We start from the raw sequence: 23,027 nt of genomic DNA, 5'->3' as shown, positions 1-23,027 counted from the left end.
GATGCTGAGAATGACGTGAGTAGCACGTGTAGCAAGTTGGTCTTATCGCAGGTGAAGGGTTCACAGTCAGCTAGGGAATGGAAGACCAGCAGGAAGAGCAGTGCAAGGAAGGTAGTGCAGGGGTCCCCTGTGGTCATCTGCCTGCAAAACAGATACACTGCTTTGAGTACTGTTGAGGGGGATGACTCATCAGGGGAGGGCAGCAGCAGCCAAGTTCATGTCGCCGTGACTGGCTCTGTTGCACAGGAGGGCAGGAAAAAGAGTGGGAGAGCGATAGTGATAGGGGATTCAATTGTAAGGAGAATAGATAGGCGTTTCTGCGGCCACAACCGAGACTCCAGGATGGTATGTTGCCTCCCTGGTGCAAGGGTCAAGGATGTCTCGGAGCGGGTGCAGGACATTCTGAAAAGGGAGGGAGAACAGCCAGTTGTCGTGGTGCACATTGGTACCAACGACATAGATAAAAAAAGGGGATGAGGTCCTACGAGACGAATTTAAGGAGCTAGGAGCTAAATTAAAAAGTAGGCCCTCAAAAGTAGTAATCTCGGGATTGCTACCAGTGCCACGTGCTAGTCAGAGTAGGAATCGCAGGATAGCTCAGATGAATACGTGGGTTGAGCAGTGGTGCAGCAGGGAGGGATTCAAATTCCTGGGGCATTGGAACCGGTTCTGGGGGAGGTGGGACCAGTACAAACCGGACAGTCTGCACCTAGGCAGGACCGGAACCAATGTCCTAGGGGGAGGGTTTGCTAGTGCTGTTGGGGAGAAGTTAAACTAATATGGCAGGGGGATGGGAACCAATGCAGGGAGACAGAGGGAAACAAAATGGAGACAGAAGCAAAAGACAGAAAGGAGATGAGTAAAAGTGGAGGGCAGAGAAATCCAAGGCAAAAAACAAAAAGGGCCACTGTACAGCAAAATTCGAAAGGGTCAAAGTGTAATAAAAAGGCAAGCCTGAAAGCTCGGTGCCTCAATGCGAGGAGTATTCGGAACCCAGGAGAGGGCTCTGAGCTAGTTAGAGTAGGTGAGAGCTCAGATGAAAGGGACCCCAAAAAGGAATGCAAAAGGCAGGAGGCAACAGAGCAGAGTAGCACTGGGGTAAGTGTAAACCACAAGGTGACAGGAAGGGACAATATGTATGAATATAAAGGGGCTGCAGGAGGGGTCAAAACTAAAAATCATGGTTTAAAAACTAGTATTAAAACACTCTACCGAAACGCACGCAGCATTCGAAATAAAGTAAATGAGTTGACAGCACAAATCATTACAAATGGGTATGATTTGGTGGCCATTACAGAAACATGGTTGCAGGGTGGCCAAGACTGGGAATTAAACAAACAGGGGTATCTGACAATTCGGAAGGATAGACAAGAAGGGAAAGGAGGTGGGGTAGCTCTGTTAATAAAGGATGATATCAGGGCAGTTGTGAGAGATGACATTGGCTCTAATGAACAAAATGTTGAATCATTGTGGGTGGAGATTAGAGATAGTAAGGGGAAAAAGTCACCGGTGGGCGTAGTTTATAGGCCCCCAAATAATAACTTCACGGTGGGGCGGACAATAATCAAGGAAATAATGGAGGCATGTGAAAAAGGAACGGCAGTAATCATGGGGGATTTTAACCTACATATCGATTGGTCAAATCAAATCGCACGGGGTAGCCTGGAGGAGGAATTCATAGAATGCATACGGGATTGTTTCTTAGAACAGTATGTTACAGAACCTACAAGGGAGCAAGCTATCTTAGATCTGGTCCTGTGTAATGAGACAGGAAGAATAAACGATCTCCTAGTAAAAGATCCTCTCGGAATGAGTGATCACAGTATGGTTGAATTTGTAATACAGATTGAGGGTGAGGAAGTAGTGTCTCAAACGAGCGTACTATGCGTAAACAAAGGGGACTACAGTGGGATGAGGGCAGAGTTAGCTAAAGTAGACTGGGAACACAGACTAAACGGTGGCACAATTGAGGAACAGTGGAGGACTTTTAAGGAGCTCTTTCATAGTGCTCAACAAAAATATATTCCAGTGAAAAAGAAGGGCGGTAAGAGAAGGGATAACCAGCCGTGGATGACCAAGGAAATAAAGGAAAATATCAAATTAAAAACCAATGCGTATAAGGTGGCCAAGGTTAGTGGGAAACTAGAAGATTGGGAAAATTTTAAACAACAGCAAAGAATGACTAAGAAAGCAATAAAGAAAGGAAAGATAGATTATGAAAGTAAACTTGCGCAAAACATAAAAACAGATAGTAAAAGCTTTTACCGATATATAAAACGGAAGAGAGTGACTAAAGTAAATGTTGGTCCCTTAGAAGATGAGAAGGGGGATTTAATAATGGGAAATGTGGAAATGGCTGAGACCTTAAACAATTATTTTGCTTCGGTCTTCACAGTGGAAGACACAAAAACCATGCCAAAAATTGCTGGTCATGGGCATGTGGGAAGGGAGGACCTTGAGACAATCACAATCACTAGGGAGGTAGTACTGGACAGGCTCATGGGACTCAAGGTAGACAAGTCCCCTGGTCCTGAGGAAATGCATCCCAGGGTATTAAAAGAGATGACGGAAGTTATAGCAGATGCATTCGTTATAATCTACCAAAATTCTCTGGACTCTGGGGAGGTACCAGCGGATTGGAAAGCAGCTAATGTAACGCCTCTATTCAAAAAAGGGGGCAGACAAAAGGCAGGTAACTATAGGCTGGTTAGTTTAACATCTGTAGTGGGGAAAATGCTTGAAGCTATCATTAAGGAAGAAATAGCGGGACATCTAGATAGGAATAGTGCAATCAAGCAGACACAACATGGATTCATGAAGGGGAAATCATGTTTAACTAATTTACTGGAATTCTTTGAGAATATAACGATCATGGTGGATGGAGGTGTACCGATGGATGTGGTGTATTTAGATTTACAAAAGGCATTCGATAAGGTGCCACACAAAAGGTTACTGCAGAAGATAAAGGTACGCGGAGTCAGAGGAAATGTATTAGCATGGATCGAGAATTGGCTGGCGAACAGAAAGCAGAGAGTCGGGATAAATGGGTCCTTTACGGGTTGGAAATCGGTGGTTAGTGGTGTGCCACAGGGATCGGTGCTGGGACCACAACTGTTTACAATATACATAGATGACCTGGAAGAGGGGACAGAGTAGTGTAACAAAATTTGCAGATGACACTAAGATTAGTGGGAAAGCGGGTTGTGTAGAGGACACAGAGAGGCTGCAAAGAGATTTAGATAGGTTAAGCGAATGGGCTAAGGTTTGGCAGATGGAATACAATGACGGAAAATGTGAGGTCATCCACCTTGGAAAAAAAAAACAGTAAAAGGGAATATTATTTGAATGGGGAGAAATTACAACATGCTGCGGTGCAGAGGGACCTGGGAGTCCTTGTGCATGAATCCCAAAAAGTTAGTTTGCAGGTGCAGCAGGTAATCAGGAAGGCGAATGAAATGTTGGCCTTCATTGCGAGAGGGATGGAGTACAAAAGCAGGGAGGTCCTGCTGCAACTGTACAGGGTATTAGTGAGGCCACACCTGGAGTACTGCATGCAGTTTTGGTCACCTTACTTAAGGAAGGATATACTAGCCTTGGAGGGGGTACAGAGACGATTCACTTGGCTGATTCTGGAGATGAGGGGGTTGCCTTATGATGATAGATTGAGTAGACTGGGTCTTTACTCGTTGGAGTTCAGAAGGATGAGGGGTGATCTTATAGAAACATTTAAAATAATGAAAGGGATAGACAAGATAGAGGCAGAGAGGTTGTTTTCACTGGTCGGGGAGACGAGAACTAGGGGGCACAGCCTCAAAATACGGGGGAGCCAATTTAAAACCAAATTGAGAAGGAATTTCTTCTCCCAGAGGGTTGTGAATCTGTGGAATTCTCTGCCCAAGGAAGCAGTTGAGGTTAGCTCATTGAATGTATTCAAGTCACAGATAGATAGATTTTTAACCAATAAGGGAATTAAGGGTTATGGGGACCGGGCGGGTAAGTGGAGCTGAGTCCACGGCCAGATCAGCCATGATCTTTTTGAATGGCAGAGCAGGCTCGAGGGGCTAGATGGCCTACTCCTGTTCCTAATTCTTATGTTCTTATGTAATTGGGATTAGACTGGATGATCTTTTGTTGGACGGAGCAGATATAATGGTAAGTACTGCAGGGAATAGAATACAGCCAGGGTAATCTCCTGGACTAGTTTCAATCGCCTGGATGGTCAGAGAGGAATTTTCCCAGATTTTTTCTCCCTAAACTGGCCTGGATTTTTATCTGTTTTTTGCCTCTCCCAGGAAATCACACGGCTCTGGTTGGGGTGGAGTGTAGAATGTTTTAGTATAAGGGGTAACGCAGTTGTGGTGAGGCAGATTGGTTGGGCTGGGTGCTCGTTGCCTTTCCATCATTGTTCATAGGTTTAAATGTAACCTTTAGGGCTGCTGACCAAGGGCCGTGTGGCTCTTTGTCGGCCGGAGCGGACACAATGGGCCGGAATGGCCTTCTTCTGCGCTGTAAATTTCTATGTTTCTATGTTTCTTTTCAGGTGCAAGTGTGACACTCCTAAAGGTGAATAGCCCATTTTAGATTAGACACTGATCTTTCATTTACCTCTAAGATCTGGTTTCAAATCCAGACCAGATTGATGGGTGAATGTTTCCTTGATCTGTTTAATAGTTCCACGTGAATTGAGTTTGGGACTGTCTGAACCCAGTCCCAAATCGGTATTTGCCTACAGGCAAACCTAAACCTTTTTTGGCACCAAATGTACAATTTGACTCAAAGAGGCCACAGGATGGCCTCTGTAGGAAATGCAAGAGGATGCTCTTCTGAGATTGGTGTAGTCTCAATTTAGTTACTAGTGAGCATAGCATAAAAAATGCGGTTGAATTGGCCTCGCTCAGAAAGGCCACAGGAAATGAAAAAAATGATCACACTGATGCAGTACAGGGCACTCTGTGATTGGGTTAAGGCAAACTGTTGTAGCAGAGCAGAGGGAAATTTACTATGCATTTAACCGTGCTATACCTAACCTGAGAGTGTCCGATATTGGATAGTGAGTCTCTGAAATGAAAAAAGTGCTTAATTTCTCAACGCTAGCATCCATCAGCTTGATAAGCATAAAAAACAAGTTTCCACAACTGGTAGTGTAGTACCTCTGCCACAGACTTTCCTGCCTCAAACGGAGGCTTATTTGTCTTCTTTTTTTCTTTTTCCAATTTCCTATCAAGCTTCTGGCTGGACACGGCGTTCTGCTTGTTGTGGGTGGACGTTTGGCTTGATTTGTTCTGGAGGTTGAGGCGTTTCATGTTCTTCTTTAAGGTTTCTAAACAGAATAGTTTTTAAAATGAGGAGCTAAGTCAAGGATCAGCTGTCATAAAGCTTTCCTCGATTCAATCAAAATAACTTCTGGGTTGACAGACAAATACTTATTTTGTTTTAAAAAGACTGACACAATGTAGGCCAGATGTGACTTTCCTACCCCCAACCCCTCCTTCCCCATTGCTCCTCACAACTGTACCTTCTCCTGGCCTAGCAAACACAAAAGGACAATGGCCCCAAAATTGGTGGAAGCTAAGTTCCGCCCAAGTACTGCCCAAAGGACCACTGAGATCCTGACGGTACTTTGGGTGGAAGTTTCATGGAAAAATCTTGGAAAGACCGCCCAGCAGCAAAAATGGGACTTATGCCCTGAATCTGGGCGGCAGCAGGCGGTAGCTCCCATTCTCGGCGGTAAATGCAATCCTCGGCAAAGTACCGCAGAGGATTGAATCCTTTATGTTCCTTTAGAAATATATAAAAGCAGAGTTCTCCAATAGCTTTATAGATAAAGGCATTATCTAATGTGATACTGGGCCATGCATATCTGGATGGTCCAGACAGAGTTAGTTGATTACAGCTGGGCAACTGCTCCAATTGATCTCAGTTCCCCTGGCTAGTCAAAGGCAAAAGAACAGCCAGGGTTCCTGCCCGATTGCTACTCACCGACTTCTGCTGGAAAAGTGCTTGTGTGTGGACATCAAGTGAGGACAGGCAGGAGCTCTCCATGCTCAAGCAGCATATTGACACCCACTGTTTACACTCACACATGGTTTCTTAGGCAACGAGCTGGAGGGGTGACAGGCGTCTGTGGAATCATACCACGGCAGAAGTCTTCAAGAGGGGAGGGCAGAAAATTGGAAGGGAAAAAAAATGGTGTACTTGTGTAGTTTTTATTTATCAGATAAAAATTAACAGTCCCCGCCACCCCCCCCCCCCGCCTCCACAATTCTCCCTGTCTTCTATCAGAATGGACTAACCTATTATTGCGGTGCTGTTCTGCGGGTGTCAGTAGCCTTCTGGTGCTTCACGCAAATGGCCATTCTTCATGTGTGAGCCTGGACTGTTAATGTCAGCTATCTAGTTAAGCATGGGGGGAGGGAGCAGAATCAGTTCCTGTCCTCGGTGAATGTCCATGCATGTGTATTTCCAGCAGGAGTAGCTGGATAGCAACCAAGGGCTGGAGCCATGAGCAACTTTCCCTTCCTTAAGCCAAAGTTGCTGAGACCAACTCTCGTGCTTCGACCACCATCCCTATTGAGATCAACTAAATCAGCACAGACTGGGCATCAAACCTGGCAAATTCTTGGCCGGTATAGCTCAGCTACTCACTTGTATAGCCATCTGAGTCTGCAAAAATTAACATTTCTTAAAAACAAATTTACTTTGCCATCACTATTTACAGAAGAAAGAAAATGGCATTCAGTGCCACATCAAAGATTTCAAGAAGTTACTTGGACTTTGTCTCAATTGGGTTCACTTACATGTGCATTTCAATTTGTGGTTATATTTAGGTATATTATTATTGCTCTATAGTATCTGTATCAAGATTTAATTCATCTCCTGAAACTAATTTATTTTTTCATGAATCGCCCCCCCCCCCCAAAAAAAATCTCATGAAAATACAAAACTACACTAATAAAATTTGTACCAGTTCCCGTTTTGGTCACAGTAACTTTGCTTTTGTTTTTAATTAGAGTTCATAAAACCCAGAACATGTGCTCATTTTTAACTCTCAGTTTGTCAACAGGAAGTAGCAAAACCAGCAGTAAGATACTGCAGCTGCAGCCAGGGTGACTCACTTTTTGGTGCCAAGCTGGATAGTTCAGTTTCAGGTGGGGAGGGGGTGCTCCAGTTTTAATAAATCATTTTGGGCAATTAGTACCCGTTTCTCTGCTGGCTAAGTGTATTTACCCTAGTCACCACCTCATTGAAAACAAATCACAGTTGTCACAAACAAGTGTCAAGCATGTATAGGTGGCCATTTTGGGGATTAGAAGGTTCCAGAGATTTTTCAGCAAAAAGTCACTGCTCAGGGGCTGGAATCCTGGCTGTTTTTTTTACCGTCTTTCACTAGCTAAGGGAACTTCGGTCAATTGGAGTGTCCCTACTGTGAGACCTGTGGATACAGAAGTGCTGCAATACCAGTTTTATATCACTAGAAGGTGCCTAATATTAACAACTGATGGAGGCCCTCTGTTGGCAGTATTTGCACCTGACAACTAGTCAGCTTCGAAGTCTATCCTAACAAGGTACACAAGGATGTGAAAGTTTCAACCCGTTAAGTAAAGCATTTGAATGGCCGTAAGATCTACTTTCCACCCCCACCGTGACTGTGATTAAACACAAAAGGACAGCAATGTAAAGTAATAAATAAGCAAAAGATCAAAATGAACATATTGGGTGGGTAGGGAAAACAAATTTTAGATATCTAATGGTAAGTCACTCCTGAAGATTCAACCCGGAATCTTTATATTACTGCTATTGCATCTCACCTTTAATTTTTCCTGTCCTTTTCTTCTTCTCTTTTCTCTGTTCATCTTTCTTCTGATTGTCATTATTATTAGCTCCTTCATAAAAAGTGAATATTGGTTGTGTCTCACTGGATGAGTCACTCCACCCAGGATAGCCTGTAAAGAGAAAGGTTCCATTGCTCCAATTATTTTAGCTGATCAACCAAAATCGTCTGCTAACCACTACACATTTCCTGGGTGCTTCACATAACTGTTATCAAACAAAATTTGATACCGAGCGACATAAGGAGATATTAGGACAGGTGACTAAAGCTTAGATCAAAGAGGTAGGTTTTAAGGAGCATCTTCAAAGAGGAGAGAGAGGTAGAGAGGCGTAGAGGTTAGGGAGCGAGTTCCTGAGCTTAGGGCCTAGCAGCTGAAGACAACCTAATGCAGAACTACATGAGTACAACCTGAGAATGACTTGCCCAACCAGTTCTCTTTCCTTGTTTAAAGTGAACAGAGATGTCTAATCTCTGCTTGTACTGTGCACTGACAATGATAACCTCACTGTGTATGCAAGTAATGACAGGTATGAACTCACTAACCACCACTGCTGCACCACCAAACCAACCCCATCAGATGCCAGAAAATCCAAACTTACTGCATAACAAGCTTCCTATGTGGAGAGGGGCCGCTAAATTTGGCTCCGTAGCGCACGTTTTTTCAGCGCTAGAGGTGCCGTTTTGGGTCCAAAACTGCTTCTGCGCCGCGCACTTCTGGTGTGGGCTGCACTGGACGCCATTTTGGGTAGGTTGTTAGTGCGGGTGCTGGGAGCATGCGCCAGAACTATGCAGATTATGACGTTAATCAGCGTGCTGATTTGACGTCAGCGCTGCCATTTTCGACCCCAACGCCCCAGCTAACGCCCTCTAATACAAGAATATAAGAAGTAGGAGTTGGCCCTTCGAGCTTGCTCCACCATTCAATATCATGGCTGATCTTCTACCTAAACTCCACTTTCCTGCACTATCCCCATATCCCTTGATTCATTTAATATCCAATAATCTATCGATCTCTGTTTGAATATACTCAACAACTGAGCCCCCACAGCCCTCTGGGGTAAAGAATTCCAAAGATTCACTACCCTCTGAGTGTAGAAATGTCTCATATCAGTCCTAAATGGCCGACCCCTTATGCTATCCGTGTGGTGAAGGTACTCCCACTGTGCTGTTATGGAGGGAGTTCCAGGATTTTGTCCCAGCGACGATGAAGGAACGCCGATATAGTCCCAAGTCAGGATGGTGTGTAACTTGGAGGGGAACTAGCAGGTGATGGTGTTCACATGTGCCTGCTTCCCTTGTCCTTCTAAGTGGTAGAGGTCGCGGGTTGGGCAAGTACTGCCGAAGAATCCTTGGTGAGTTTCTGCAGTGCATCTTGTAGACAGTACACACTGCAGCCACGGTATGCTGGTGGTCGAGGGAGTGAATGTTTATGGTGGTGGATGGGGTGACAATCAAGTGGGCTGCTTTGTCCTGGATGGTGCCAAGCTTCTTGAGTGTTGTTGGAGCTGTACTCATCCAGGCAAGTGGAGAGTATTCCATCACACTCCTGACTTGTGCCTTGTAGATGGTGGAAAGGCTTTGGGGAGTCAGGAGGTGAACACCTGAAGCCGAATGTCGTCCAGGTGTGCTGCATGCGGGCATAGACTGCTTCATTATCTGAGAAGTTGCGAATGGAACTGAACACTGTGCAGTCATCAGCGAACATCCCCACTTCTGACCTCATGATGGAGGGAAGGTCATTGATGAAGCAGCTGAAGATGGTTGAGTCGAGGACACGGCCCTGAGGAACTCTGCTGCAATGTCCTGGGGCCGTGATGACCTCCAAACAGCACAACCATCTTCCCTTGTGCTCAGTATGACTCCAGCCAGCTGAGAGTTTTCTCCCTGATTCTCATTGACAATTTTACTAGGGCTCCTTGATGCCACACTCGGTCAAATGCTGCCTTGATGTCAAGGGCAGTCACTCTCACCTCACCTCTGGAATTCAGCATTTTTTGCCCAAGTCTGGAGCCGAATGATCCTGGCGGAACCCAAACTGGGCATCGGTGAGCACGTTATCAGTAAGTGCCGCTTGATAGCACTGTCGACAACACCTTCCATCACTTTGTTGATGATTGAGAGTAGACTGATGGGGTGGTAATTGGACAGATTGGATTTGTCCTGCTTTTTGTGGACAGAACCAGCCTGGGCAGTTTTCCACATTGTTGGATAGGTGCCAGTGTTGTAACTGTACTGGAACAGCTTGGCTAGATGTGTGGCTAGTTCTGGAGCACAAGTCTTCAGCACGACAGCCAAGATGTTGTCAGGCCCATAGCCTTTGCTGTATCCAGTGTGCCCTGTTGTTTCTTGATATCATGTGGAGTGAATCAAACTGGCTGAAGACTGGATTCTGTAATAGTGGGGACCTCAGGAGAAGGTTGATAGGATCATCCACTCGGCACTTCTGTCTGAAGATGTTTTAAACACTTCTTTGTCTTTTGCACACGTGCTGGGCTTCGCCATCATTGAGGATGGGGATATTCATGAAGCCTTCTCCTCCAGTTGGTTGCTTAATAGTCCACCACCATTCACGACTGGATGTGGTAAGACTTCAGAGCTTTGATTTGATCTGTTGATAGTGGGATTGCTTAGCCCTGTCTATAGCATGCTGCTTCCGCTCAGTGAAATGTGCTACCTGTTGCAGGCAGAACTGCAGCCTCAGAGCAGGGTGAGGACAACATTGGCAACGGTTGTGAAGGTGAGCGTGGCCATGAATTTTTATGTGTCCATCTCCTTCCAGGCTGGAGCAGGCAATATTTCCAACATCTCCCAGTTTGCCGTGCACTGTTGTATAACTGAGGCTCTTTATGCAAAGAGAGGCGAATACATTACATTTTCTCTTGCCAGAGAAAAGAGGACTGTGTGAGCATGGGGCTTTGGCAGGATAGCAGACTTCCCCATGGTGCAGGGTCCCATTGACTGGACACACGTCACATTGCGCATGCCGCATGTGAATTTGGCAGGATCCCGCAACCAGAAGGGATTTCACTCCCTCAATGTCTAGCTGGTGTGCGACCATACTCAGCGCATCATGCAGGTCAGTGCTCGGTATCCTGGCAGCAGTCAGGAATCCTTCAATCTGTGGTAGTCCACTGTACCATCCGTACTTGAGCCATCACGATAAACCAGAGGGTGCCTATTGGGCGACAAAGGCTACCTGCTGACCACCTGGCTCATGACTTTGATGTACAATCCAAGCATACATGGGCAGCATACATATAACAAAAGCCATGCTGCCACACGGAATCTGACAGAGCAGACCATTGGCGTGCTTAAACAATGCTTCCACTGTCCGGACTGCTCTGGAGAAGCCCTGCACTACTCGCCAAAGCACGTCTCAAGATTCATCGTGGTCTGCTGCATGCTCCACAACCTTGCTATCATGAGGGCAAAGCTCTTGCCACCACGTATATGGCAAAGATCTGAGGAGGAGGAGTAAGAATAAGAGCAAAGAGGAGGAGGAGTAGGAGGAGGAGGAACAGTAAGAGGAGAGAGGAGGAAGAATAAAAGAGGTGGAGGAGGAGGAAAAGTAAGAGGAGGAAGAGGAAGAGTAAGAGGAGGAAGAGTAAGAGGAGGAGTAATAGGAGTAGGAGGAGAAGGAAAGGAGAAGGCAACCAACACAGCCCATTTCTGACTGGGCTTTCCGTGATCAACTCATTCAACTGTAGTACCAGTGAACGCAACACCAATTTCCCATTCACCAACAGTCCCACACCTTCCCTCTGTTACTGACCATCACAGCGTGCTCTTGGCCACAATGCTACAATAAAAGCCACCACAAACCAAACATTCCCAACCAAATTTATAAATCAAACCATCCAATGCTACATACGAGAGTCAATTAATCACCTTAAGCATTCCCTTAGTGCAACATGGCTGGTGTAAGTCTGTTAACTTTCAGTGGGGGCGACTGCAAATGGCCTTGGAGGACGACCTCGAGCAGCTCTGGGCCCAGAAAGCTCAGCTTCGGACTACACCATCTCGGCATGTGCGCCAGCAGTTTGGGCTGGCTGGCCGACAGGCAACAGCATGGGCACTGGTGGAGTGGCAGTGGTGGAGCACGAATACTGTCATCCTAATACAGGGCAGCAGGTTCGTGCTCTATGGAGCCACTGCCACTCCCCCGGGGTGGCACCTCAGCAATCCGAGTAAAAGTTGGAGGACAGATTGCTGGACTGCAAACCCCTTTCAACACTGGTAACCGCAGCCACGATGGCAGCAGTATGAGCTTGCGTGGCATGAAGCTTAACCTGCAGTCTAAGCCTCCGTTGCAGCACCTAGACATTGGGTGGCTTCTGCTTGGGCTGCAATGGAAGCTGAGACATTGGCCATTGGACCTTGCGTCACGATTAGGTCCACGAATGCGCTAATTGAGTTGCCCATTATTTCCATGCTGGAAAGGATGGGCTCAAAACTCTGTGCAAAGCCCTGTGCATGGTGTGTGCTGGACTCATTCATGCTCCATGTCATTGTACTCAGGCTTTCAAGCAGGCCTGCCAATGCACCAATATTGAGCATACCCATTAGCCTTCTTCTGTAGGCCGCCCCATCGAAATCCTCATCTGAGTCCTGTGCAGCAGAACTTGTGTGCAACCTCACCCTTCGGGTAGTTGGCACCTGCTTTACCGTTTCCCCCTACCCTGGCTGCAGGCCACTCGTGTCTAACCACGTGCAGATCCTGCATCTAACCTATCCCTTTAGGTAGATGGAATGTCCGTATCAGAGCTGGTGGCTGCGAATGTGAAATCAAGTGACGGTGCGTCTTCAGCATCACTGCTTTCTTCCTCTTACTGTTCCTGCTCCTGCATCAGTGCCTGGCCAGATTGCAGTTCTTGGCTATCTGAAAGAAGAAAGGCACAAGGATAGGGTTGCGATGAGGAGAAGGGGGTGGGAAAGCAAGAGATGCATTCTTGCACCATCTACAGCTTATAAATCAGAAGAGATTGTGGGATGAGGGGGTAGTGGGATACGAGAAGGAGGATTAGATATGAGGACACCGTCCTCTTGGAGTGTTTCAGCCCCAACGCTAGCTACGGGCTTAGCAATGACTGCTCTAATAATCTCCAGCACCTTTTCCTTCATCGGGGTTAAGTCATACAGGCGCGCCTGTCTCCCTGCAGGTAGCCCCTGCTGATGCCGGTTATGAGTCACCTTGTCCTGCAAGAGAGAGGGAAGTGTGTCAGTGAACATGGTGCAATGTGTTTGGGTGATGTGCTGGTCATGGTTGAATAGTTAGCAGTGTGTGCAAGCTATGAGATGTGGGTGTGAGGCTTGCAGCAACAGTAAGTGCGTGAGGGTGTGGTGAAGCTATGAAAGTGAGATATGAGTCATGATTAATAGAGATTATTAGTAGGTGAGTGAATTGAGCAGTCGGAGCCGTGACCCCGCATCGAGATCCCCACGCCCGTGATCGGGCCTTGTCCAATTTCTAGCCAGTATGTTAGTCTGTGCTGGAGTCTCTGTGCATAAAGGAATTCCCTGTACCTACCTTGTTAATGAGATTGGAAATGCACAGTATGAGTACATGAACCACCAACCTTGAAGTGGTCAGCATAACAAGTGCACAATTCTTCTTTCCATTACCAGTTATCAATTCCTACCAGAAATTTAAGTAAGTCTTAAAAAATGGTTGAATTTGGGATTGAATGTGTTTACAAAAAACTTGGGGAGAGAAATTTGATATCGCCCCATTTGGGGCGCTAGCTTTTGGAATTGTGAAATTTTATCGCCAGGCAGGAAGTGGAGCACTAAATCAAGCACCAATTGTCATGTATGTAACCTCTATGTATCACCACTGCAATACTGTATATACTTAAGCAATGCACACCTTGACCACAGGAGGTGAACTTGTGGGAGACACTCCTCACCTGGTCATCCAGGTATATAAAGGGAGGTTCCACGCAGGGTCATCACTTCTTGGTCCTGTGAATAAAGGTTCAGGTCATAGAGTGACCTTGTCCATAGAATGTGCCTCGTGTGGGTTTTGTGTCATTGAGTAAGGACATTACATTGGCGACGAGAATCCACGGCCCACGAGAATGGCCACCGGTAGCACAGGGGAACGGTACTGTGTTGGTGAGGACTGGGACGATTTCATTGAGAGGCTCCAGCAAAGCTTTGTCACGAAAGAATGGCTGGGAGATGCAGCGGCCGACAAGGGAAGGGCCCATCTGCTGACCAGCTGCGGACCTAAGACTTACGCGCTCATGAAGGACCTACTAGCACCCGAAAAGCCGGCGGACAAAACCTCAGCAAACTAATCGGTGAGCACCTCAAACCGGCGAGCAGCATACATATGGCCCGACACAGATTCTATACCCACCGACGTCGTGAAGGACAGAGCATACCGGACTTCGTTGCGGACCTCCGGCGTTTGGCCAGTCTCTGTAAGTTCACAGACGCCTGCAGGGGGGAGATGTTAAGGGACTTCTTTATTGAGGGCATCGGTCATGCGGGGGTTTTCAGAAAGTTAATTGAGACCAAGGACTTGACTTTGGAAACGGCGGCGTTGATGGCTCAGACTTTCATGGCGGGGGAGGAGGAAACCAAAATAATATACGCGCGCAAATCTGCCTCCAACGCGGCGGGGGATCAGGGAGTCAATATCATAAACGCGACTCAGAGCCCCGCAGGCTGGCAAGGGCAGTTCGACACACCCCAGGCAGCAATAGACCCCAGAGTAGGTTTTCAACAAAGACAATGGCAGGCTGAACGGACATTTATGCCATCACAGTGGACAATGCGGTCCGTGATGGGGCCATTGACACCCACTAACAGGGTACTCAAGGGCAGTCAAAGGGACAATCAGCGAGGAATGCCGGGTCATAGCTCTATTGTTCACAACAATGGAAATCTCAGCTCATGCTGGAGGTGTGGGGGCAAACACTCTGTCAGGACTTGCAGGTTTCAACAATTTGTCTGCAGAATTTGCAACCTCAGTGGCCATTTAGCTCGAATGTGCAGGAAGCCTGTAACCAGGCTAATTTACGAGGCGGATGGACCAGAAGAGGGGTCTGTGAGGCAGGATGACTCTTGGAGCAAATCAAAGGACGCTGAAGTTCAGCAGGTATACATATATCTCATATACCAAATCGCCACCAATGATAATAAAGGTTTTATTAAATGGCATCCCTGTACGCGTGGAGCTGGACACGGGGGCCAGCCAGTCACTCATGAGCGTTCAACAGTTCGAAAAGCTATGGCCACTCAAAGCCAGTAGACCCAAACTAGAACGCATTGAGACACAACTACGGACGTATACCAAAGAAATCATTCCAGTACTAGGCAGTGAAATGTTGGCGGTCACACACAATGGATCAATGAACCGGATTGTCCCGGATAATGGTCCTGCACTGTTGGGGAGGAGCTGGTTAGCTGAGATGAACTGGAAATGGGGGGATGTGCACGCAATGTCATCTGTGGAGCGAAGTTCGTGCTCACAAGTCCTACAACAATTTGAGTCACTATTCCAACCTGGCATCGGGACGTTCAAAGGTATCAAAGTAGTGATACGCATCACCCCGGACGCCAGACCCGTGCACCACAAAGCCAGAGCGGTGCCGTATGTGATGCGGGAGAAAATTGAGAGCGAATTGGACCGTTTGCTGAGAGAGGGCATTATCTCACCCGTTGAATTCAGCAACTGGGCGAGCCTCATCGTTCCTGTCCTAAAAGCGGATGGTTCTGTCAGGATCTGTGGTGACTACAAAGCCACTATCAATCAGGTGTCCCGACAAGACCAATACCCACTCCCGAGAGCGAAGGATCTTTTCGCCACGCTGGCAGGTGGCAAGCTGTTTACTAAGTTGGATCTCACTTCAGCCTACATGACCCAAGAACTGGCCATCGAATCTAAACTACTGACCACCATCACTACGCACAAGGGACAGTTAGTTTACAACAGGTGCCCGTTTGGCATTCGATCAGCGGCCGCGATTTTTCAAAGAAACATGGAAAGCCTGCTCAAATCCATTCCTGGAACAATCATATTTCAGGACGACATCCGCATCACGGGTCGTGACACCGAGGAACACCTCCACAACTTGGAGGAAGCGCTACGCCGACTGGACCGGGTAGGCCTGCAACTCAAGAAGTCTAAATGTGTGTTTTTGGCTCCTGAGGTTGAGTTCCTGGGCAGGAGAGTTGCTGCAGATAGGATTCGGTCCACCGAATCCAAAACAGAGGCGATTCGACGAGCGCCCAGGCCCGGCAACACATCAGAGTTGCGTTCATTTCTGGGACTCTTGAACTATTTCGGGAACATTCTGCCGAACTTAAGCACGTTGTTGGAGCCGCTTCACGTGCTCCTGCGTAAGGGTTGTGATTGGTTTTGGGGGTAGTGTCGAGAACAGGCTTTCAATTGGGCGCAGAACCTACTTTGTTTAAATAAGTTATTGACCTTGTACGACCCCTGTAAGAAATTGGTTCTGACATGTAATGCATTGTCCTATGGGGTTGGGTGCATGTTGCAGCAGAGTAATGCTGAGGGCCAACTACAACCTGTGGCTTATGCTTCCAGGTCGCTCTCTCAAGCAGAACGGGGATATGGGATGGTTGCGAAGGAGGCACTCGCAAGTGTCTATGGTGCAAAAAAAATGCATCATACCTTTTTGGCAGGAGGTTCGAATTAGAAACGGACCACAAGCCGTTAACATCCCTGTTGTCAGACAGCAAGGCTGTCAATGCCAGTGCGTCAGCCCGCATACAGCGATGGACTCTCACACTGGCTGCTGATGATTACTCCATCCGGCACCTGCCTGGCACCGAAAATTGCGCTGACGCGCTCAGCAGGCTTCCACTGGCCACCACTGAGGGGGCAGCGGAACAAAGCGCTGAGATGGTCATGGCCATTTATTCCTTTGACAGCGCAGGCTCCCCCATCACAGCCCGCCAGATCAAAATCTGGACAGAGATCCCCTCCTTTCTCTGATTAAGAAATGTGTCCTGACTGGGGATTGGGCACCTGCACACGGAGCATGCCCTGAGGAGGTCAGACCGTTTCACAGGCGGATGGATGAGCTCCATCTATCGGGCAGCCGGGTAGTCATGCCCCAGAGGGGCAGGGAGGCATTCATCAGGTAACTCCACAGCGAGCATCCAGGCATCGTGCTGATGAAGGCCATTGCCCGGTCTGGCCGGGAATTGATTCAGACCTGGAACACTGTGTTCGCAGGTGCACGACGTGTGTCCAGCTGGGTAATGCCCCCAGGGAGGCCCCGCTCAGCCCGTGGCCCTGGCCCACCAGGCCATGGTCACGTATTCATGTAGACTACGCGCGCCCGTTCATGGGAAAAATGTTTCTCATTGTGGTAGATGCGTACTCGAAATGCATCATCTTGAATTCGTGCATGACATCCACCACTGTGGAAAGTCTATGTGCGGTCTTTGCAACCTACGGCTTGCCGGACATCCTTGTTAGCGATAATGGCCCATGTTTCACGAGCTACTAATTCCGGGAGTTGATGTCGGGCAAAGGCATCAACCATGTCAGGACAGCACCGTTCAAGCCGGCCTTCTATGGCCAGGCGCAACGTGCGGTCCAAATCATTAAACAAGGCATGCTCGGGATTCTAGGACCCTCCCTTCAATGCCTGCCTATCGCGCCTCCTGCTATAGGTCCCAACCGCACTCGCTCACGGGGGTCCCGCCCGCTGAGCTACTTATGAAACGAACACTCAAAACTCGGTTGTCACTCATTCACCCAGTCCTGACCGACATAGCTGAGGGCAAGCGCCAGTCCCAAAATGAGTACCATGACCGAAATTCAAGGGGGAGATGTAGAGAAATAAATGACCCCGTATTTGTCCTCAATCATGCCGTGGGGCCCAAATGGCTTGAGGGTACTGTAATAGACAAAGAGGGGAACAGGGTCATTGTGGTTAAACTTAACAATGGGCAGATATGCTGTAAGCATCTGGACCAGGTAAAAAAAAGGTTCAGCATGGACACTGAGGAACCCGAGGAAGATCATGAGATGGTGCTCACACCACCACCAGTGAACGAGCAACAAGAACATTCAGCAGCATGCACAGTCCCGGCGGTCAGCCCGGAATCACCACAGGTGACAGACACTCATGCCAAGGCTCAACAACCAGAGTCCCAACTGCGGCGCTCCACAAGGGAGCGTAGACCACCTGAAAGACTTAACCTATGATCCCAATAAGACTTTGGGGGAGGAGGTGATGTCATGTATGTAACCTCTATGTAACACCACTGCAATACTGTATATACTTAAGCAATGCACAGCTTGACCACAGGGGGTGAACTTGTGGGAGACACTCCTTACCTGGTCATCCAGGTATATAAAGGGAGGTCCCATGCAGGGTCATCACTTCTTGGTCCTGTGAATAAAGGTCCAGGTCATAGAGTGACCTTGTCCACAGAATGTGCCTCGTGTGGGTTTTGTGTCATTGAGTAAGGACATTACACTAATGACCTCAGTAGGGCGCTACCAGCAGAGCGATAATGAATTTCAGGTGCAATGTATTCAGCAATGATCCTTCCATCCTTCAAGCCATCGAGTCGCTAAAAACAGCTTTGGGCCCTGACTCTGTTAGGTGCATCGAGGAGGCTCAAGCACGTGGGGAGATCCCGTCCGAACTGACCCCCGTCCGGACGGAATTCCTCATTGGCGCCAAATCCCGGAACCTCCCTCGGGGGCCGGCGCCTCACAACTTGAGCCGCCTCGGGGAAATCCCCTCCGTGCCTTTCAGTTCCGCGCGGAGGGGTTTCCTGTACGGGCTGCTCCTGCACACTCTCAACTTTGCCATCCTCGCCGGCCGTCCGGACACGCCATGGCGTACCATCTTGCCGTCCGGAGGAGGCGGGGGTCCCCGATGGAGGGCACTCTACGCAGGGGTCCTCCCACTATTCATCGGGGACTTGGCCTGGAGGGTGGTGCATGGAGCAGTGCCGTGCAACAAATTTTTAAGCCGGTTCACGGACTCCCAGGCCGCCTGCAATTTCTGCGGTCTGGAGGAGTCCGTGTTCCATATTTTTATTGAGTGCACGAGGTTGCAGCCCCTGTTCCATTATTTGAAGGGGCTGCTCCTGAAATTCTGGCTGCACTTCAGTCCCACTCTCCTAATCTTTGGGCACCCTGTGCGGAGGGGAGCGGGTAAGTCCGAAGGCCTCCTCGTAGGACTGCTCCTGGGCACGGCCAAGGGTGCCATCAGCCGGTCCAGGCAGCGGGCGGTCGAGGGGGTCGTTCAACCTGACTGCCTGCCTCTCTTCCGCTCTTACATCAGGTCCAGGGTGTCCTTGGAGATGGAGCACGCGGTGTCCACCGGTACGCTCGCAGCCTTCCGCGAGAGGTGGGCACCGGAGGGACTGGAGTGCATCATCACGCCCGGCAACCAAATTTTAATTTGATTTTACGTTTTAAAGTTTAATTTGTTTTAATTGCCGGTGATTTTAGTGTCCCCCTTCCCTTTTATAGGGGGCACTGGGGAAAAAATTTGATTTTAGTGCCCAAAAAAAAAACACAAAAAAAAAGGGAAAAAAAAAAGGGCCTTGTAAATGTCTGGTGTGTCATCCAGGTCGGGTGGCACGGTTTAATGTTTTGTTTTACAGATAAACTCTAAAAGAGTTTCCTTCCATCCTTCACACTGGCTCATTCCAGCTCTTAAAGGGGAGGTTGTATCATTATGCAGCTACTCATTTACAGCATTGTTGGCTCTGAAGGTGACCTGCAAGGAAGTGAATCCCCTGATGGCAATGGCTGATCCCAATCCCAATCCCAGGGAGAGAGCTTGGCGCTTCACAGAAAAGGCATTGGTGGCTGGAGTGGAGCAAAGGAGAGAACCGCTGTTCCCAGCCAGTGGAAGGAGGCCATTGCCCCAGGTCATCAGGGTAACATGGACGAAGTGGCACAGGTCTCGGCCACTAGTGTGGTGCAACGCAGCCTGACACAGTGTAGGAAAAAATTCGACGACCTCAATCAGGTGGTCAAAGTGAGGGCATGCTTCAACAGGTCCTACATAGCAGCATCTGAACCTCTGTCTGAGCACATCGTGCAAAGCACCACACCCCCATTACTCACCCACCAAACATCTGTACCTACTCCAACTCGCATCTACATCTCATGCCATGCCTACAATCACAGCTGTTCAATGAAGGCAGGCATATCTGCCAGACACATAGTTGGACTCTGACTCACACACATTCATTTCTTTAGCAGGCCAAGATTGCCCACAATAGGAGGGAGCAGCAGAGGTCAGTCGTGGGGTGATGCTGAGCACCAGCAGCTCCCAGCCTGGAGTAGCGAGTGCTGCGACTCACTGGGCAGCAGGTGGTGGGCGCCGTGGCCATCGGCAACAACAGTATCTCCATCCCCTCTCCTTTTCTCATTCCACTTCTCCCTCACACCAGAAATCTTTATCACGTTCCAGTTCCTGATACTGTCTGCATTCCTTGCTCCATTCCTGCCCCTTTGCCCTCACCTTAACGTGAATCTTGTGCCTTTACGCTTTCAGATAATCAGCAACCAGATGAGCAGCCTGTCCCTGAGCCCCCCAATGAGAGTGAGGAAGGAGAAATGGAGGAGGACCAAAGCACCGCGTCACTGCATCTCTCACCCGCAGGCACCTCAGAGACTGGCACCACGCGATCATTAGAGGCAAGTTCAGTAGAGGGATCTGCACTGGGTGATGCACTGGGGACAAGCGGGCTGCAACAAGGCCAGTGGGAAAGGGTAGCTCGGGAGCCAGCTCCCCGGAGGGCGAGTTCTGCTGCACAGGACTCAGATGAGGACCTCGAAGGGGAGGCGTTCAAAAGAAGGGTAATGGCCATGCATTCCAAGATGATAGGTGCAATGGCAAGGGTGCCCGAGAGCCTCTTGACAACGGTAAGGAGTGTGGAGGAATACGCGTACAACATTGCACAGAGCTCTGCACACACCATGGAGCCCATCATTTCCAGTCTGCAGATGATAGTGGACTCCCAGAGAGACCGTGCGGACCCAGACCTCGTGACGCATGTCATGGGCGATGTCACAGCTTCCATTGCAGCACAGGCGGAAGCAAAGCAACGTCATCGCGGCAAGCCACCACTCTGTGGTCCAGCAGGTTGGTAAGAATGCTGAGGTGCTGTCCCAGGGGAGTGGCAGTGGGTCAGTAAAGCTGTCCTCTCTCAGGATGACCGCATTGCTGATCCCACCACTGCCACTCCGCCATTGCACTTGTCGCTGCCGGTCGCCCAGCCTGAGGTGGTGTAGTCTACAGCTGGGCCTTCCAAGCCCAGAGCTGGTCGAGGGCATCCTGCAAGGCCATCTGTAGTCTCTGGTACCAACACTCAGCAGTTTTCTACCAGCCCTGCTGCAGCCACTGGGGAGACACTACGTAGGAGCAATACATTAGGAAAAGGCAGTTGAGAGGGGAAGTAAGGGTTTGCACAAGGCTGATTATTAAATGTTGTTGTTATGTATACATTTGGTTAATACTTTTGGATAAATTTATTTTTGGAATGTTGCACATTTGGTGGTGTCTCTCATTTCAGTTTTGGGATGTGATATGGAAAGACAAATTGATGTAATGATGGGGACGTGTTGAGCAACCAGGAAGTAGCCTGCAAGTCATTGGAATCGAAGTCTGATGAGGCGGTTGTGGACCGCCCTTCCACAATGCCAACAGAGTCGGCCAACAATTAAAAGAAAATGGCGGCCGTGGTGGTGCGCCCTCCCCTTTAAGGGTGACCGCACTGTCCAGCCACTGGCTGCTTCCTGCCTCACGAAGCTGTCAGTGGCACTGACCGGCGACAGCTGCGCTCCCGGGGCCAATTTCCCATGCAGGGCGGAAAAAGGGTCGCCGCCGGGTGGTAAGGGGTCAGCGCGTGGCCGACAAGGGGTCGGCGCACTGAGCGGGGCAGAAAGTCGGAGCACGGCGGAAACCCGGGGGCAATTGCGGATGGGTCGCACCCTCCACCTGCCCCTGGTTGGTAAGGCTTTACCACCCCATTACCACCTCTAAACGGCCCATAAAAAAGGGGCAATTTCAGCCCCTACAGTACTCAAAGGATGAAAGATAACCAGTTACTATTAATAGTACTATGAAGCTTGTGTGCCTTTTAAATTACAGTACACGTACAATCCACACAAGATAAAATTAGTTACATTGAGTAACACAAGTTTCAGAACCACCTTCTTTGAAAAGATTGCACATCAGGTAAAAATCTAACACTTCACATGATAAAATTGGCAAGTTACAACACGTAAAATTACTAGAGGTGTTTGATATCTGAGAACAAAGAAAGCCAAAAGGGTGAACTCCCCCAATAGCTTGGTTGGCAAATAAATTGCCCAGTTGGGGAAATTGATGGGATTGAAGGCCGATAAATCTCCAGGGCCTGATGGTCTGCATCCCAGAGCACTTAAGGAGGTGGCCTTGGAAATAGCGGATGCATTGACAGTCATTTTCCAACATTCCATAGACACTGGATCAGTTCCTATGGAGTGGAGGGTAGCCAATGTAACCCCACTTTTTAAAAAAGGAGGGAGTGAGAAAACAGGGAATTATAGACCGGTCAGCCTGACATCGGTAGTGGGTAAAATAATGGAATCAATTATTAAGGATGTCATTGCAGCGCATTTGGAAAGAGGTGACATGATAGGTCCAAGTCAGCATGAATTTGTGAAAGGGAAATCATGCTTGACAAATCTTCTGGAATTTTTTGAGGATGTTTCCAGTAGAGTGGACAAGGGAGAACCAGTTGATGTGGTGTATTTGGACTTTCAGAAGGCTTTTGACAAGGTCCCACACAAGAGATTAATGTGCAAAGTAAAAGCACATGGGATTGGGGGTAGTGTGCTGACGTGGATTGAGAACTGGTTGGCAGACAGGAAGCAAAGAGTAGGAGTAAATGGGTACTTTTCAGAATGGCAGGCAGTGACTAGTGGGGTACCGCAAGGTTCTGTGCTGGGGCCCCAGCTGTTTACATTGTACATTAACGATTTAGACAAGGGGATTAAATGTAGTATCTCCAAATTTGCGGATGACACTAAGTTGGGTGGCAGTGTGAGTTGCGAGGAGGATGCTATGAGACTGCAGAGTGACTTGGATAGGTTAGGTGAGTGGCCAAATGCATGGCAGATGAAGTATAATGTGGATAAATGTGGTAAAAACAGAGAGACAGACTATTATCTGAATGGTGACAGATTACGAAA

The 23,027-nt window shown here is 48.4% G+C and overlaps 1 protein-coding gene across 2 annotated transcripts in view; it reads right to left on the bottom strand.

Annotated features, from left to right (window-relative positions):
* The window catches only part of LOC139277965 (uncharacterized), an 81,851-nt gene that overhangs the window by 12,536 nt on the left and 46,288 nt on the right, over nucleotides 1-23,027 (bottom strand). For both annotated transcript variants that reach the window (XM_070896602.1, XM_070896603.1), the window contains 2 exons: nucleotides 7,809-7,943; nucleotides 5,151-5,320 (listed from right to left, as the gene is read on the bottom strand). In XM_070896602.1, coding sequence (XP_070752703.1) covers nucleotides 5,151-5,320; nucleotides 7,809-7,943 — 305 coding nt within the window. The remainder of the gene's footprint in view (nucleotides 1-5,150; nucleotides 5,321-7,808; nucleotides 7,944-23,027) is intronic.

The sequence above is a fragment of the Pristiophorus japonicus genome, chromosome 13 (assembly GCF_044704955.1).
Source record: "Pristiophorus japonicus isolate sPriJap1 chromosome 13, sPriJap1.hap1, whole genome shotgun sequence".
NCBI classification, from domain to species: Eukaryota; Metazoa; Chordata; class Chondrichthyes; family Pristiophoridae; genus Pristiophorus; species Pristiophorus japonicus.
This window is presented reverse-complemented; position numbering and strand designations above follow the sequence as displayed.